The following is a 16,177-nucleotide window of genomic DNA, read 5'->3' on the forward strand; positions in this document are numbered from 1 at the left end:
ATATAAGCAAGTATATATACATATACAAATATATCCATATGCATTGCATATATATATATGCATTGCAAGCGTAATCACAGAGTGCTAACGTAAGCATCAAACTGTACCCCTGAGGTACGAGCGGCCTCGTATTCTCAACGCATGCGCTGTGGGATCACTCTCTTCACACTCCACCACTACGCGCACCCGTTGATGTCACCCGTCAGGCTTCGGCGGGGCCATTTTCCCCACAATCCACCGCGCCCCATTCAAGCTGGGTTGGTGTTTCGGAGTGCTGGGAGTCCTGACGATGAACGCTCACCGGGATGTCTCCGATTTTGAAATGCAAGATTTCGTCTTATAATTTCATCTGCTCACTTCTCGAAAGCTGGTAAAACTGGACGCGGCCTCAAATTAATTATTTTGGGTGAGTCTCGGGGGCATTTCAGAGCTAGCGGTGAGTCCCGTGCAGGCTCGGTCGTGAGGAAGGCCGCGTCTTTTTGGCGACCGCGTAGCGTGAGACTGTGGCACTGTCTGTTTGTGCATTTGTTTGTATCTGAGGGGATGTTTTCGTGATGGCCGGAAACAAAACGTGCAGTTTGGATGTTTCGGTATTCGGTGATGCGTTTACACGTTGCGTAATAGAAGTGGCCTAACGACAGTGCGTCTTGATATGTAGCTAGTTGCAGGTCTAGTAATGTGTCTATTTCTCATTTGCAAGAAACATTCAGTACAATTCCTTTGTTGTCGATTCGGTTTAGATGCATATGTATTAGGTGTCTAGTTTGCAACTGTTATTCCTGCTGTAAGTATCTACAGAGGTAATAGTTTGATGTTCTTCGTTAGCGCTCTATGATTACACTTGACTACCGTTTAGTTTACCATGACCATCAGTTGTTATGGATCATTCTAGTAAACATTCAGTTAGTGTTGTAGCGGGTTTCTTTGTGCCGATCGTATTTAATGTCCTTGGTAACATGTTCTGTTATATTTATATGAAGTCTAGATAGATGACCACATGACTGTTTGGTATCATTACTGTCCAGTCGTGTTGGGATCCCAAGTTGGAATAGGGTATTGCTCTTTCTTACATGTCTAACGTGGTCGTGTTGATGGCAGGAGCTGAGACGTCAGTGTTGTGATTGCAGCCCTGCAGAATGTCCAAGATAAGGCGGAAGGTAACAGTGGAGAATTCGAAGACTATATCTGACAGCAGCGGCACCCCGACCCCCTCGCGCCGGCCCAGCGTGTTTGAAAGACTCGGCCCCAGCACAGGAAGTAATGCTGCTGAGGTAGGCAGGTGCCCGTCAGTAGCACTCCGTGCCGGCAGGCAGGCACCATGCGTGACGTGATGCGCTTTATGTCATGCAAGGAGCAAGCGGTCACTTCAGGGAATCCAGACTATAAAAGTACATGATGGAAATACGACACATTTCTCTAACTGTATAGGGTAATATAACACTTGTTTAACATTCTGTATTTCCTCTGGGTTTTTCTATGAGTTTTTGATGTATACATAGTTGACTGGTGGTCATATGAAGGTATTCTGTCACACTGTGTGGAAGAATAACCACAGGAAGTTTTTTTGCTTATAATTCAGTTGTGTTTCAGGTATTGCTCTTATTTTTACTGTTTTCAGACACACTGTAGAAATTGGCTGAAGACTGGGAATTGCAGTTACGGCAACACTTGTCGCTACACACATGGAACTCAGGCCAGGGGCAAAGGCTTCAGTGGAACATATCGAAGGTGGGTCTACATTGGGGGGCTTTTGAGGGCCCACCACTACGTCAGGACCTGAACCACATCAAGGGCTGTCCACAGTGTTCTCTAACATTTTAAAGTGCTTGGCAGTTGTACATAAACTAAGATTATTTTCATCAAAAGTACACTCTAAGTACACTTTTCATGTGTTGTAAATGCATTATATATGTGTAACTACATATATCATTATTTAAAAAAGGTCATTGTCTTGCAGTGTTGGCTGACTCATTCAGTAAAACCAGCTGTTGATCTTGTCGCCCTGTATGTCGTTGAAAGCAGGTCATCGGAGAGGCCCACTGGCGATCTCCGGGAGAGGATGAAGAACAAGAGGCAGGATGTGGAGCCTGATGCCCAGAAGAGAGATACAGAAGAGACAACGTCCCCTACAGCCAGAGTGAGTCGTTGGTGCCTCGCTGGGGGTGCCCCACATTTTAAGTGTTACATTCAGAAATAAGCGAGTTATTTGCAATGACGGATTCCGAAACACAGGATAAGATGTTACTACAAAGATAAGGTGTTTCTATCCTTTGTGCAAAGATGAGGTGTTTCCATCCTTTGTGCAAAGATGAGGTGTTTCCATCCTTTGTGCAAAGATGAGGTGTTTCTATTCTTTGTGCAAAGATGAGGTGTTTCTATCCGTTTGTGCACAGATGAGGTGTTACTATCCGTTGTGCACAGATGAGGTGTTACTATCCTTTTTGCAAAGATGAGGTGTTTCTATCCTTTGTGCAAAGATGAGGTGTTTCTATCCTTTGTGCACAGATGAGGTGTTTCTATCCTTTGTGCAAAGATGAGGTGTTTCTATCCGTTGTGCACAGATGAGGTGTTTCTATCCGTTGTGCACAGATGAGATGTTACTATCCGTTGTGCACAGATGAGGTGTTACTATCCTTTTTGCAAAGATGAGGTGTTTCTATCCTTTGTGCAAAGATGAGGTGTTTCTATCCTTTGTGCACAGATGAGGTGTTACTATCCTTTGTGCACAGATGAGGTGTTACTATCCTTTGTGCACAGATGAGGTGTTACTATCCGTTGTGCACAGATGAGGTGTTACTATCCGTTGTGCACAGATGAGGTGTTTCTATCCTTTGTGCACAGATGAGGTGTTTCTATCCTTTGTGCACAGATGAGGTGTTACTATCCGTTGTGCACAGATGAGGTGTTACTATCCGTTGTGCACAGATGAGGTGTTGCTATCCGTTGTGCACAGATGAGGTGTTGCTATCCGTTGTGCACAGATGAGGTGTTGCTATCCGTTGTGCACAGATGAGGTGTTACTATCCGTTGTGCACAGATGAGGTGTTACTATCCGTTGTGCACAGATGAGGTGTTACTATCCGTTGTGCACAGATGAGGTGTTTCTATCCGTTGTGCACAGATGAGGTGTTTCTGTCTGTTGTGCACAGATGAGGTGTTTCAATCCGTTGTGCACAGATGAGGTGTTTCAATCCGTTGTGCACAGATGAGGTGTTACTATCCGTTGTGCACAGATGAGGTGTTACTATCCGTTGTGCACAGATGAGGTGTTTCTATCCGTTGTGCACAGATGAGGTGTTTCTGTCTGTTGTGCACAGATGAGGTGTTTCAATCCGTTGTGCACAGATGAGGTGTTTCAATCCGTTGTGCACAGATGAGGTGTTACTATCCTTTGTGCACAGATGGGGTGTTTCTATCCATTGTGCACGTACAATAGGTTCACTGTTAAGCTTGTCAGTGGATGGCGAATATTAGACTTGGAGAAGTTTGGTGTAGGTTGAAAAATTTGGGTTGGATCATCAGTAGTGCTCCTCTGGCTCATGGGGTGTTTCCACCTTTCACATTATACACCCTCACCAGAGGCGGCCAGCTATAGGGTGATCAGCCCTAAGCTTGCGTTCCATGCCTCATTCTCCAGCTTGTACAACTGTGACTGCTGTCTTGAGAATGATCGTGTGAGAATCGAGTAAATCATGAATCTGACTGGGATTTTTATGGATTTTATCTTGTTTGACTAATGGCTCTTGCATTCTCGTGTGTGTAGCAGCGAGATTCCTCCCGAGGCCGACATCGGGAAAAGGAGGATATAAAGATAACAAAAGAGCGCACACCTGCCAGCGAGGAAGAGCAAGCAGAGTGGGAAGCTAACCGTGAAGGTGAGTGGAGATCGGGGGACTGACCCTGAAGGCGGCCAGGTCTGTGAAACTATGCAAAGTTAATCCACCTGAGAAATAAAACATTGAATGGAAATTTCATAATGAAGGTGACAAAGCAAATGATGCTGTTAAAGCATCGATAGAACACACATCAGTAATTTCCTTTAATAGTAATTGTTTTTATGGCATTCTACAAATCAGCGATTGCAGAGTGGCCCAGTAATTTCTAACTGTACTTCTGCATGTCACTTCCAAGCTCTTCATTTTTGGTGCATAGGTGCCAAAAATGGCAAGTGTGTGTTTAGCTGGCTCTGAATCTTTGCTGCACCTGATTGTCAGTAATTCTGCCGTTGCTGGTTACCTGTCAGACTCAGATAACGGCGACGGTGATTACGACTACGAGCTGTCTCTGGAGATGAAGAGGCAGAAGATCCAGCGGGAGCTGATGAAGCTGGAGCAGGAGAACATGGACAAGAGGGAGGAGATTGTTATCAAGAAAGAGGTGAGAAACGGCCCAGATGGTGATGTGTGCACACTGTCCCTAAATGCTGCTGCACCTGGGTCTTGCCTGTAGATGGGCTCAGCCAGTAACACTGGCTATTCAGAGTGCAGACTACCTCATATCTTTATAGCACTGTTCAGGTCTTGGCCACATCTCCAGCTGCTACGACTGTGGCTTCCATAGTGGTTTGTACTGAGCCTCACCAGTCACATGGAGTGGCTGTGCTAAAATTGCAGATATTCTGTGCAACTTTCAAGTTAATGTTCTGTTATGTTGTCTAACGCTCATTTTATGACATTCTTATTTATGGATTTGGTGTGAGTAATTTGCTTCTATTTCTGTTAAGCCAGAATGGTGGTATTTGTTGGGGGGCTGTGGCTAAGTGAGCTATATGAGTACTAAAACACTTTTTTTTTTTTCTTTCAGGAACCGATTAACAAGAGCCGGACCAGCAGCCTGTCGAAGGTACAGAGAGCAGTCACTTGAAAGTGTTCCGTTCCTGCAGCTGTTAACGCAGCAGGCCCAGACTGGAAGCCTGCTACTCTTTGTAATGATGTGCTTCCACCTCACCCCCCCTCGCAGGTTTCCCCTGAGCCCAGCAGTTCCAAAGGCTCCCCTTCCTCCCGGAAGTCCAGTGGGTCTCCGAAACGCAAGGCCCCTGCTAAAGCCGCAGGCTCCGGGAAGAAGGAGAAGGCATCTGTCATCTCCTCCCCCGTGTCGGACCAGAGCAGGTCAGGGGGGAACGAGACGACTTCTGCATTAAATTGATGCCATAAGTGCAGCGTAGCCGTGGTTAAAGGTCCCGGCCCCGTCCTCACACTACCCTAACCCTGCTCCCAGGCCCTCCAAGGCGGCTCACAACAAGAAGAAGGGCCCCCGCACTCCCAGCCCGCCCCCTCCCCCGGCCACGGCAGAGAGCCCCATGGTGGGCAAGAAGCACAAGGGCAAGCACAAGAACAAGGAGAAGCTGGAGGAGAAGCCCAAAGAGATCAAGGAGCGGGGCCGCGATGCAGAGAAGCACAAGGACAAGAAGGAGAAGCGCCGGTGAGTGCGGCCGCTGCCACCGTCACACACACACCAGGGAGGCTGCAGATAAGTGCCTGCGCAAGTGCCTTTTTAGCCAGTAGGCTGTACATTCAAATCCCACTGAGAATGACTTTTATCCTACTTTTTGAAGGCATTCAATTATATATAAAAACAGGAGCCCATCTATCTGAGACCTTAGTTTGTACCTCTAAACTAGGTGAAATTTCCAGCATCCAATCAGATGCTTATAATGTAAATAGGAAAGGATGTACTACTGTGGTTGCTGGTTCAAGACCCCTGATGTCTGTTTCTCTGATCAGAAAGCAAGTGGTTCAGCATGTGCACACATCCATTCGCATGGATACAGGTTATCCTTTCAAATACCGAGACAGGAGATACTTTGCTCCTGTAATTGGGTTGCTCTGTTCTGTGACCATTGCTATGTAATGAAGGTGAGTCACAGGGCTTTGTGCTCTCCGGCTCTGCTTCTGCCTCTCAGACCCGTGTCTGTGTCTCTGTGCCGCAGAGATCGCTCCGAGAGCTCCCACAAGCCCAAGAGGTCAGCCACCTCTGAGGAGAGATCGGCCAGCGCCTCCCCCCCACTCCGGGAGGTGTCCCCCAAGCAGCATTCGCCACGGCCATCTGCCCAGAAGCTCCCTGCCCCCGCATCCTCTCCCCCGCACCGGTAATGAGCAGCAGAGTCGTCTCTGCTTCCTTTGGTCTTGGTTCCCATTTTTTTCTCTGCTTTGTAGATATACCTGTTCAGTCATTCAGAGTGAAGGTTTTTTTTTTAGGTTTCTCTGTAATATTGCAGTAAGTCCTGTCTGACTGCAGGTCACCGAGCCCTCCACGCCGCCGCCGGAGCCCCTCCCCTGCCCGCCATCCCTCCCCCTCATCCCGCTCCGGCTCGTCAGCCACCCCGGCTTATCTGCGGGAGTCCGGCTCCCCGCCCCCAGGGCGGCGCTCTCGCTCACCGGCCCAGCGTGGCCCCGTCAGCACCACCACCTCATCGCCTCCTCCACGCCGGCTCAGTCCCGGGCGCAACCGCTCCCGGGGCCGCTCCGAGAGGGAGAGGAGTCCGGCCGCTCCTGACCGGCGCCACGAGCGCAGAGACGGTACCTCCTAGCTTCCTGCCACACAGCTCGTTCAGGACCTGGGTGGTTACTGGTGACTGCTCACCTGCAGATTAGTATCTAGTAAATTAAAGGCAGTAAATAGGGGCAGCTGATGATGGGTGACCACGGCACACAAACACATACCTGGGGAGATTCACTGCTGGTCATTTGGTCTTCCCACCTTTTTTAATGAGCATCATTTATACATAATAATTTACTTTGGCTTTTCCCAATCCAGTCCTTGGGGAGCCACAGACGGTCCACGTTTTTGCTTCCTCCAAGCTCCCTGCCAGACTCTCCGTGGACTCCCCGAGTACTGGCTTGGGTAACAGTTATCTACTGTAATCTTGTGGAACTCAGCTGTCATCTTAATGTCATGTGATTTCTTGTTTGTCATTCCTCTTTACGGTGTTTTTAAGAGGTCTCTCTGTTTTCCCTGTCAGAGTCCCGGGGCAAGCGGGAGAAAGACAGCCATGAGGAGCGTGGCTTCGAAGCGGAGCAGAGCGTGGTGCGTGAGGACCGCGAGGGCCGCGAGCGGCGGGAGGCCCGGGAGCGCAGGGAGACCCGCGCCGACGGCCGCTCCGGCAGAGACTCGCTGGAGTACAGGGACCGCGAGCGGGAGCGCGAGCGAGACCGCGAGAGGGAGCGCGAGAGGGAGCGTGACCGGGCGGACTCCAAGCGGAAGGAAGAGCCTGCCCTGGAGGAGCGAGGCTATGGGCGTGGCCACGCCCGCGAGGACAGCGGCCGCCCTGAGGCCAGGGTGGAGTCACGGGCAGAGTCCCGCTCAGAGAGGCCTGGAAGGGGGCGGGGCCGCGCTGCTGAGGCTGCCGACAAAGGTGGGGCTGGGATCGTATGTGGTGTTGTGACCGTTGGCACATTTATGTCCGGCGTAACCTGTGAATAATTGATTTGCTCACAAGTCCGTGGCCGGCGGCACTAAAAAAAAAAAGGCCCCCCTGCATCAGGAATCGTACTATGTACGTTACATTATATGTGTCATTTTGTCTAGACTCCATAAGCAGCCGAGTTCCTTCAAATTTGAGTGTGTAATGGGTGTTGGTTTTAAGGCAGGGAGCTGGGCTGGGGAGCTCCCAGGCAGAGTAATTGTCAAGCTACGTGTGTGTGTGTGTGTGTGTGTGTGTGTGTGTGTGTACACATGCTGTTTTCTAAAGCTCAGGGTGTGGCTCCTCTCACACTGGGGGGGGGGTCTCTACTGTGTCCTCTAGGGGTCCGCAGCTCCCGGGGCTCCCAGTTTGAAGGTGGCAATGGGGGAGGTTCCTTCCATGATAACTGGGAGTCGCGCAGCAGTGGGGGGGCCAGCAGCTACCCCGAGCGAAGCACGGATCGGGGTGGCACTGATCGGGAACGTGACCGCTATGACGGGGACCGGCGTGGGGAGCCAGCCAGGGACTCTTCGTACGACCGCCGGGGAGGCCACACGGAGCGCGAGCGCCGGGACAGAGGTGGGGCATCCGTGGCCGGGGCTCTCACTTTCCCCTCCATCTGAATTCCGAGCTGTGTCATGATTGGCTCACACATTACCCTCCTCCGAAATTGAGCTGCTTCATGATTGGCTCACATTTTCACTGTCTGCATCAATACGGAGTGCTCTTCCAGGGTGCTTACAGTCACAGTAACCTGTCAATGTGGAGCATTGATTAGCTGGAGGGGGGTGGCAGCATTCTGAGGTAGAGACCTGCGCGGTACACTCCCGCGGGAGTGCAGGTCTCTATTCTGAGGCTCTGCAGCCCGACATGGTTTGATGATACAGTGATCCCCCGCCTATCGCGGAAGTTACGTTCCAGACCCATCAGCGATAGGTGAAAATCCTTGATATAGAAATATACATTCATATAAATAAACATTTTTTTGTTATAGTTTAAGCCGTAAATCCTAGGGCTTAAAACAAAATGAAAATTTTACAAAACAATTTGCTCACAACAATCGGATTACAAGCAAGGTGCTCGATAAGCAGAGAACTATGATGCGTCAGGGAAAAACCCGCGATATAGCAGGGGTGCAATAACTGAACCGCGATATTGCGGGGGTGCAATAACTGAACCGCGATATTGCGGGGGTGCAATAGCTGAACCACGATATTGCGGGGGATCACTGTACAGGTACCCATACCTGAGTTCCCCCAGGAGAGCTGGGTGGCTGTAAAATGTGCCATTTTGATAGGGTGTGTCCTTGCTGCTTGGTTGGTTTGATGTTTACGCAGTCATCTAGCTGTGTGGGTTCTCACATGGCGTGTGGCAGCTGCAAAAGACCATTTTGAAGGTGCTAATCTTAGCAAGCTACCGTTGGCTGCTGGTGTTGGGTTATGCTCATTGGATGGATGTAACATGCCTGGCAGTATGGGTGGGGAGCCTTCTGCCAAAACCCTTTTGTGTTGATATGCTGTATGAATGTTTTGCCGGGTGCTTGTAGCAGAACCTGTAGCATCATGATTGCTTTACAGAGCTCTGCCTAAAAAGTGTACAGTGTCCTGGACACATTACAGGCCCTGCCAAAGACCTCATCACCATGGTAACATCTGAGATGCACTGAAGAGAGTGACAGGGATCTGTGGCAGCAGCATCTGTTAAGTGGAGTAGTGGGGCTCGCAAGATGACTGTTTTTTTTTTTTTTAAATTAAAATTTTTTTTTATCCCCTCCTAGTCTCTCCCCCTTCGAACAGGCACCGGGGCCGCAGCGAGGAGCCAGAGAGGGAGGAGCGACGGGACGAGCGGCGAGTGGACCGGACCGATGAGCGGAGGGAGGAGCGGGAGAGGCGAGAGCGGGAGCGTGAGAGGGAGAAGGAGCGAGAGAAGGAGAGGGAGAAGGAGCGGGAGAAGGAGCGTGCCCGGGAGCGTGAAGAGCGGGAGCGGGAGCGTGAAGAGCGGGAGCGAGAGCGTGAGAAAGAGCGGGAACGGGAGCGCGAGGAGCGTGAGCGTGAGAGGAAGGAACGAGAGCGTGAGCGGGAGGAGCGAGAGAAGGAGCGGGAGGAGCGTGAGCGTGAGAGGAAGGAGAGAGAGCGGGAACGCCAGCGTGACTGGGAAGAGAGAGAGAAGAGCCGTGAGGAGCGCCGTGAACGCCGGGATGACCCACGGGATGAGCGCTCTGTCAGGGACACCCACGAGGACCGGAAGAGCAGGTCAGCTCCACAGACTGGCCGATGCCTGGAACTGTCTTCTTTGTAGCTTCTGACTGGTTATTTAGTCTTTGCTCCTTGTTTTATGCCATTATTTGGCAGCTGATGTCACACTGCCAGTCAGTTGGCACAGTATGGGAGGGACAACTGCTGAATGGGCCCCGCCATCCTAACTATACTTTCCTGGCTGGTCAAAATTGCAGGCATCCATGCTGCACCCCTGTCAGTTTTCATTCCCTTGTAATCCCTGGTCACAGAGGGCGAATCTTGGCTCCTACTTTCACTGTGAAGTTAAATTTGCCTACCTGTTTGTTACCCATGCAGGAAAAGGCAGCGTATGCAAAGCACGTCCAGCCCCAGACCTTCCCCGAAGAGAGCCAGGGAGGCCAGCCCCCCTGACAGTGATGGCTACAACAGTGCAGAGGAGAAAGGTGAGTAGGTCCTAGCATCAGACCCACATACAGGCAGACCCGAGAATTGCTGAATGGCTATCTAAGAGCTTCCTTAAAATACTGTGTAGCACTCGGCCATATAGAGCTTATTGCTGATGTGTGATTTCATTCCCCCTGTGTGTGTGTGTGTGTGTGTGTGTGTGTGTGTGTGTGTGTGTGTGTGTGTGTGTGTGTGTGTGTGTGTGTGTGTGTGTGAACACTCTCCTTCCAGGCGGTGAGAAGCACAGGCTCCTAAGTCAGGTGGTGCGCCCGCAGGAGCCGCCCCGCTCTCCCCCCCGGGCCCTCATGGAGGAGAAGCCCAGCCGCTGGAGGGATGACGACCGCAAGGCCGATAAGCGAGAGACTGGTGGGGTCAGGGCCCGGCACGAAGAGCCACAGCCCCGGGGAGGGGACCGGCGTGGAGGGAACGACCACTTGGACAGCAAAGAGCCACAGGAGCTGCCCCCTCCGGCTGCCTCCGCCGCCTCTGGCCTCGAGGAAAAGGAGGCAGCAACAGCAGTGGGCCTCGATGAGGGCAAGAAGAAGACCAAGTCTCAGAAGAAGGGGCTGAAGAGGAACCGCAAGGAGGAGGATGGGGGCGCTCCCCCCGCTGAACGCTTCGGCTCCGACGCCCCCCCCTCCCAGGAGACCCCTGCTCCACTGCTGTCCCCCCGCAAGGTGCCCAAGAAGAAGGCGCTGGAGAAGAAGCGCAAGCACTCCCGGGGGGGCGAGTCTGACGTGTCTGACGAGGAGATGCACCACCACCACCACTCCAAGAGGAAGCGGGGACCCCGGACGCCGCCCCCAGCAGCCAAGGAGGACGGCCCCTCCACCGGCATCACCTCCCAGAAGCCCCCAGCCGCCGTGGACCAGCCCCCTGTCACCAGGACAGATGCCGCTTTTAGTGACTGGTCAGACGAGGACGTCCCAGAGCGCGGCGAGGTCCCAGCAAGTTCATCTGCCCCCCCAGAGAAGAAGGCGGCACCTGAGGCAGCTCGCAGAATGTCACGTGGCGCCCGTGAAAGACCAGAGCCTGCCATTGCACCACTACTCCCCCAGGAGCCGCCCGCCATTGCACCCCTCATGCAGCCCCAGCTGCCGCTGCAGCCCCTGATCCCGCAACACCTCCTACGCAAGCACCAGCGCAGCAGCAGCCTGGGCAGCAACCGCAGCCGATCATCCTCCCGGCGGGTGAGGTCACCCTCCAGCGAGTCGGCCCACCGCGGCGGCGATGAACAGCCAGGCCCGCACTCTAGGAGGGGGCGCCTCCAGGGTGCTGGGTCTCGTGACAGGGAGCGGGAGCAGGAGAGGGAGCGTGAAAGGGAGAGAGAGCGGGAGAGGGAGAGAGAGCGGGACAGAAGCATGGCTGTAGAGGCTAGCTCATCAGAGAGGAAATCCCGTATCGACCAGCTGAAGAGGGGTGAGCCCAGCCGCAGCACCTCCTCAGGTCAGTCTGCACCGCAGAACGTGTTTCTAACATGTGACTATTGCATGCTGACCAGCTGCAGCACCTTCTCAATTCACTGTGGTGACATGTACTCGCTGATAGACTCTTTGGCCTGACTTCCTTGTCACTCGCCTCTCTGAACAGCTTCTCTCACTTGTACTGTAGAAACTGCATTGACAAGCTGTCTGAAATGTCCCTGAACCAAAGGCCACTTCATGCTTCACTTTTCCACATGCGCTTTCGGGCTGCACTGTCATGTACGCCCGCGTGGCAGCTACTTTTGGTATTCTGCCAGACCAGGAGAGGGCAAATACTTTTGCTTGGGTGGTATTACGTGATATGGCATACTGCGGTATTTTGAAATTGTTACAACAGAATTAGCCTGCACAAGATTTCAAAATGTCGGAATAGTTTTGCTTTTTAAAATATTGTACACCTTGGTATCTGAACAGTATGAAAAATTAAATATGCGAGTACCTCCAACCCTCCTCATACGGCTGTCCATCATAACTACAACAACGACTATTCTTCTAATCTTTAATTATTGACCACTGATCTGTCCACGCTGACCACCTACTGCAAATATCAAATCAATTATCTTTTACATGAGTAGTTGTTGCACACAGATGCACTAGATTTTCACTAGACATAAAAATCTGGACTACGCGTGCAGTCGTCCATAGCTAACACCTGATGATAGTTCCCTTCCACTCACCCGCAACCGAAAGCGCACATGGAAGAGTGAACTATGAATTGGCCTTAAGTCATTACACGTTGGTCTATAAGCCTAACAGTCCATGTATGGTAACTCATACAGTTGATCAGTCTGCAGAAGCAGGGCAGTGCTTGGACCAGCCGTTTTATCAACCTTCTATCTAAGTAGATGCTGCCCATCGCAGTTACCTCCAGTGTTTAGGTCATTGAGTGTAAATGGTACTAAATGGTACTTCATATACTGTGTTAAGCTTATCGGCATCTCAGTGGGAGTAACAATTTACCTGCTGTCACTTTTTTTTTTTGCCTTTTATGTTTTTATCACTGTGTCCATAATGCCAGGCATTTGTGGGTGGAGCTGGGAACACCAGCTTACGGTCAGTCATGTGATCATGACAAACCTTGATATGTATGGTGAGGGTGTTTGGCTAACCTGACCCCCCCCTCTGCTCCAGATCGGCAGGATTCCCGCAGCCACAGCTCCCGGCGCAGCTCTCCGGAGTCGGAGCGGCAGGCGCGCTCCCGGGCGGGATCTTACGACAGCCGCGAGCGGGAGAAGGATCGTGACCGCGAACGAGAGCAGTTTGACCGAGACCGTGAGAGGAAGGACCCACGGCAGCAGCAGAGGGCCGACTGGGAGCGGCCCGAACCTGAAGCCCGCGACTGGGTCGGGCGGAACCGGGACCCTCCGCCAGTGATGATGCGTGGGGGTCGCGAGCCAATCAGAGAGCGGGACCTCAGGGAGCTGCGTAAGCGGGAAGTGGAGCTGGAGAGAGACAGGCACTTGGCCGAGGGGCTGCTGCTGCACGACCGTGACCGCGAGCGGGATCGTGACCATGACCGTGACCGACTGCTGCTGGGACTCCCCCTGCACGTGGAGGTGAAGCCGGACCGGGCCGAGTTTGAGCCCCTAGCCAGGGAGGGCGCCTCTGGCGAGGGAGAGAAAAGCACAGGCGGAGCACTCAGCCTGGAAGAGTCGTGTGAGGTGGAGAAGGCGGACAGTGCAGACGGTAAAGAGCCCTGCTATCGCATGCCAGAGTCATCAGTCGCCTGCTGGCCCAGCTGTCCTGTCCTGTCTGTCATAGAAACTGGCTGATGCCCTGCAACACGTAATAAATCCTTCCCTTTATAGAGCAAATATTTGCATTACAGATCAAATGGCTCTTCGCTATCAAACACATTTGAATGGAGGCAATCACTGTGGAGTTAAAATCAGTAGATGCAGATATGCTCAGAAGTTGTGCTGAATGTCTTCCTCATATCACTGGGGGAGGTCTTGTCTTGTTTTGTGTCCTTTTTAATAGTCATAGCTGAGGAGGCTCTTGCTAGCTGATACATTGGCTGTGCTGCATTGTTCCTGTTTTTCTGCTGGTCTCATATGTTCTTTTGTAAATATTAGCCTGGCTGTAAGCTGCGGTTCATTACACTTTTTTTTTCTTTCTCTCTGTTGCTGGGAGCAGATGAGGATGATGGGAAGGTGGGGGACACGCAGTCTGCGGCGTCTGGTGGGGAGGAGTACGAGCCCATCAGCGATGACGAGCTGGACGAGATTCTGGCCGACAGCACAGCACAGAAGAGAGAGGAGCAGCAGCAGGAGGAGGATAAGATCTCAGGTACGCCGGAGCAGCACTCTGCGGCAGTGCAGCCGTGTCCCGGCCCCGGTTCATGTGTGAACGATGCCAGCGTTCCTGCAGTTTCCTACCGTTAGCTATAATTTACCCTGATGGGTTCCCCTCTCCAAATCAAAGATCAGTTTTTTAAAAATGCAGAAGTTTCTGTGGGCGGAACGAAACTGCAGCAATGTCGGAAAGCCCAGGCTGTTAACACAGTCACAGGGTAAGGCAACTGACTGTGGTGTGAGAAGATTAAGGAAGCAGGGAGTCAGTGATCCTCGGGCTCCCTCTGCAGGTTTGTCATCTCACATGGGAGCTCCTGACAAGCCGTCAGCATACGGCAATGAGTCCGCAGCCAAATGTAGTATGAACACTAACTGCCGCGCACATGACAGCATAGCAGAGTGGCATCATGAGCTGGGATTCGTTGTTGGAGACAAGCCTGCTGCATCTCTGCATGATGTCACTGTACCTAAATCAGCTAATCGGTTCCGTGTTACTACCACATGAACCACAGTGCTTTAAATACCAAAACCTGGCTGAGCGCCGTGTGTGTGTTTGTGTGTGACCCTCAGGGCCTCGGGATGTGATCGACGTGGACTGGTCCAGTCTGATGCCCAAGCAGCCGTCGGAGCCCCGCACCCCAGGGGCAGCGCTGCTGCGCTTCACCCCGGGGGCCATGCTGCTGCGAGCTGGGGTCTCCCGCCGCCTGGCTGGCCCCCAGCTCATCGACAGGGTCCGCGAGGCCTGCCGGGGCGAGCTGGACGACCCCAAAGGTCGGTCAGTCTGTCTGTGCACTGTTGAGTTTGTTAGCAAACCCATACCAGTATGGAGTAAGATGTACATTCACTGGGGCAGTTATGGGAAGACTGGAGTATAACTGCAGGATGTGGGGGGATGTGAAAGTCAGGCCTAAGCTTTCAGCAGAGCCTCAGCTTTATGGAAGAGGTTAGCTATAATAGCCCAAGCTGGGCTACACTGAGCCTAAGACACAATGTTCAGAGGTCACAGTCGAACTGCTGTGTGAATCACCTGTGCTCTCCGTCTCTGTCAGATGCAGACAGATTATTTGAGCATGAACTGGGGGCTCTGAACATGGCCGCCCTCAACCGCAGGGAGGAGAGAGCAGGCCTGCTGCGGAACCTCGGGCCCTGCTGCAAGGCCCTGTGTGCCCGCAGGGACATCACCATCCGCAGGCAGCTACTCAAGAATGACAAGGTGACCCACCCGGATTACTTTGTAGGGCGAAGTGCTGATTGGTGGAGGTGAACACTCCTACCAATTGCAGATGATTATTGATGCACGCATATTAATGCCTCAGTTTTGATGTGGTCAGATGCAGCCAGGCAACAAATACTGACTGGTTTTTTTTTGTTGGTTTGAGATTTCTAGACAAGATCAATGAACTTTGACTTCAAATATTGGGCTAGTACTTAGAAAATACAATCTGCAGCATTAAAACACTGCTTTATCTAATGTTGCTGAAAGAGACCTGCTTTTCTTTGAACCCTCTGCGGTTTGCCCCTAACCCTACCCTGGTCTCAGGGCACAACCAGGCAGATCTACAGCGCCGCCCCGGTGGACAATGAAATACTGCGGCTCAGTGTGCGTCTGCTGAAGAGGAAAATGGCGACCTGTGGAAGCAGCGATGGCCCGGGGCAGGAGAGGTCTGAGGGGACACTAGAGGCTCCCCCACCTGCGACCCCACCTTTGCCTGAAGTCTGTGCTTCCTGATTGGCTGATCTAGAGCAGTGCCACCAATCCTGAACCTAAAATACTCTGACCATAAAGGAAAAAAGCAGGATTCTGTGTGGGACACGCTCCATAGAGACTGCTGTCCTCTGCAGCCTGTGGATCTCTGCTGTGATCGAGTTGCTTACAGATGGCAGAGGGAGAGGTAAACCTGAGCAGATTGTGTGGTCTCAATTGGTCTCAGAGCAGCATGTTCTTTTAAACATTTATTTTATAATGAACATTCTCTTCATACAGGTATGTTGTGCATCGGTTATTAAAACTGGGCATTAAAATTTGGTTCCCCTTAACTGAGTGGAATGTTTCTCTTGTAGGATTATTTTTTTTAACATGGAAATGCAGTCTGCTTCTTTGGTACATCGGTAACATTTAGTGAGACATGACTTTGTTCAAGGGTTTAGATGACTTGTACATTAATGCTGCATGCTAAAAGTTTTTAAAACAAGCTTTTTCAAATAAAATTTCCAAGAGGACCAAGATACCACCACCCTTAGCTTTTTGCCAAACTGTAACACCTTGACTATAAGCTTTCCTGGAAGCTGTAGGACATTAAGCAACAGTTCAGGCCT

At 51.7% G+C, this 16,177-nt stretch overlaps 1 protein-coding gene across 4 annotated transcripts; it reads left to right on the forward strand.

The window, feature by feature from the left end:
• The first annotated feature begins 210 nt into the window (after positions 1-210).
• On the forward strand, positions 211-15,898 carry zc3h13 (zinc finger CCCH-type containing 13). Of its 4 annotated transcripts, none has more exons than XM_023831774.2 (21): positions 211-436; positions 1,128-1,271; positions 1,619-1,728; positions 2,020-2,137; positions 3,764-3,875; positions 4,244-4,377; positions 4,804-4,842; positions 4,960-5,108; positions 5,218-5,421; positions 5,930-6,088; positions 6,238-6,518; positions 6,962-7,354; positions 7,745-7,981; positions 9,180-9,654; positions 9,976-10,082; positions 10,315-11,529; positions 12,699-13,253; positions 13,704-13,856; positions 14,432-14,632; positions 14,911-15,074; positions 15,402-15,898. In XM_023831774.2, the coding sequence occupies exons 2-21, from the start codon at positions 1,137-1,139 to the stop codon at positions 15,588-15,590; spliced, it is 5,130 nt and encodes a 1,709-aa protein (XP_023687542.2). In that variant the 5' UTR covers positions 211-436; positions 1,128-1,136; the 3' UTR covers positions 15,591-15,898. The 4 variants fall into 4 exon arrangements, with proteins under 4 accessions (XP_023687542.2, XP_023687541.2, XP_023687544.2 ...); XM_023831773.2 differs by having other exon boundaries at positions 211-406; XM_023831776.2 differs by having other exon boundaries at positions 211-406; positions 2,023-2,137.
• Positions 15,899-16,177: the final 279 nt, after the last annotated feature.

This window comes from Paramormyrops kingsleyae, chromosome 16, assembly GCF_048594095.1.
Source record: "Paramormyrops kingsleyae isolate MSU_618 chromosome 16, PKINGS_0.4, whole genome shotgun sequence".
In the NCBI taxonomy this organism is placed as follows: Eukaryota; Metazoa; Chordata; class Actinopteri; order Osteoglossiformes; family Mormyridae; genus Paramormyrops; species Paramormyrops kingsleyae.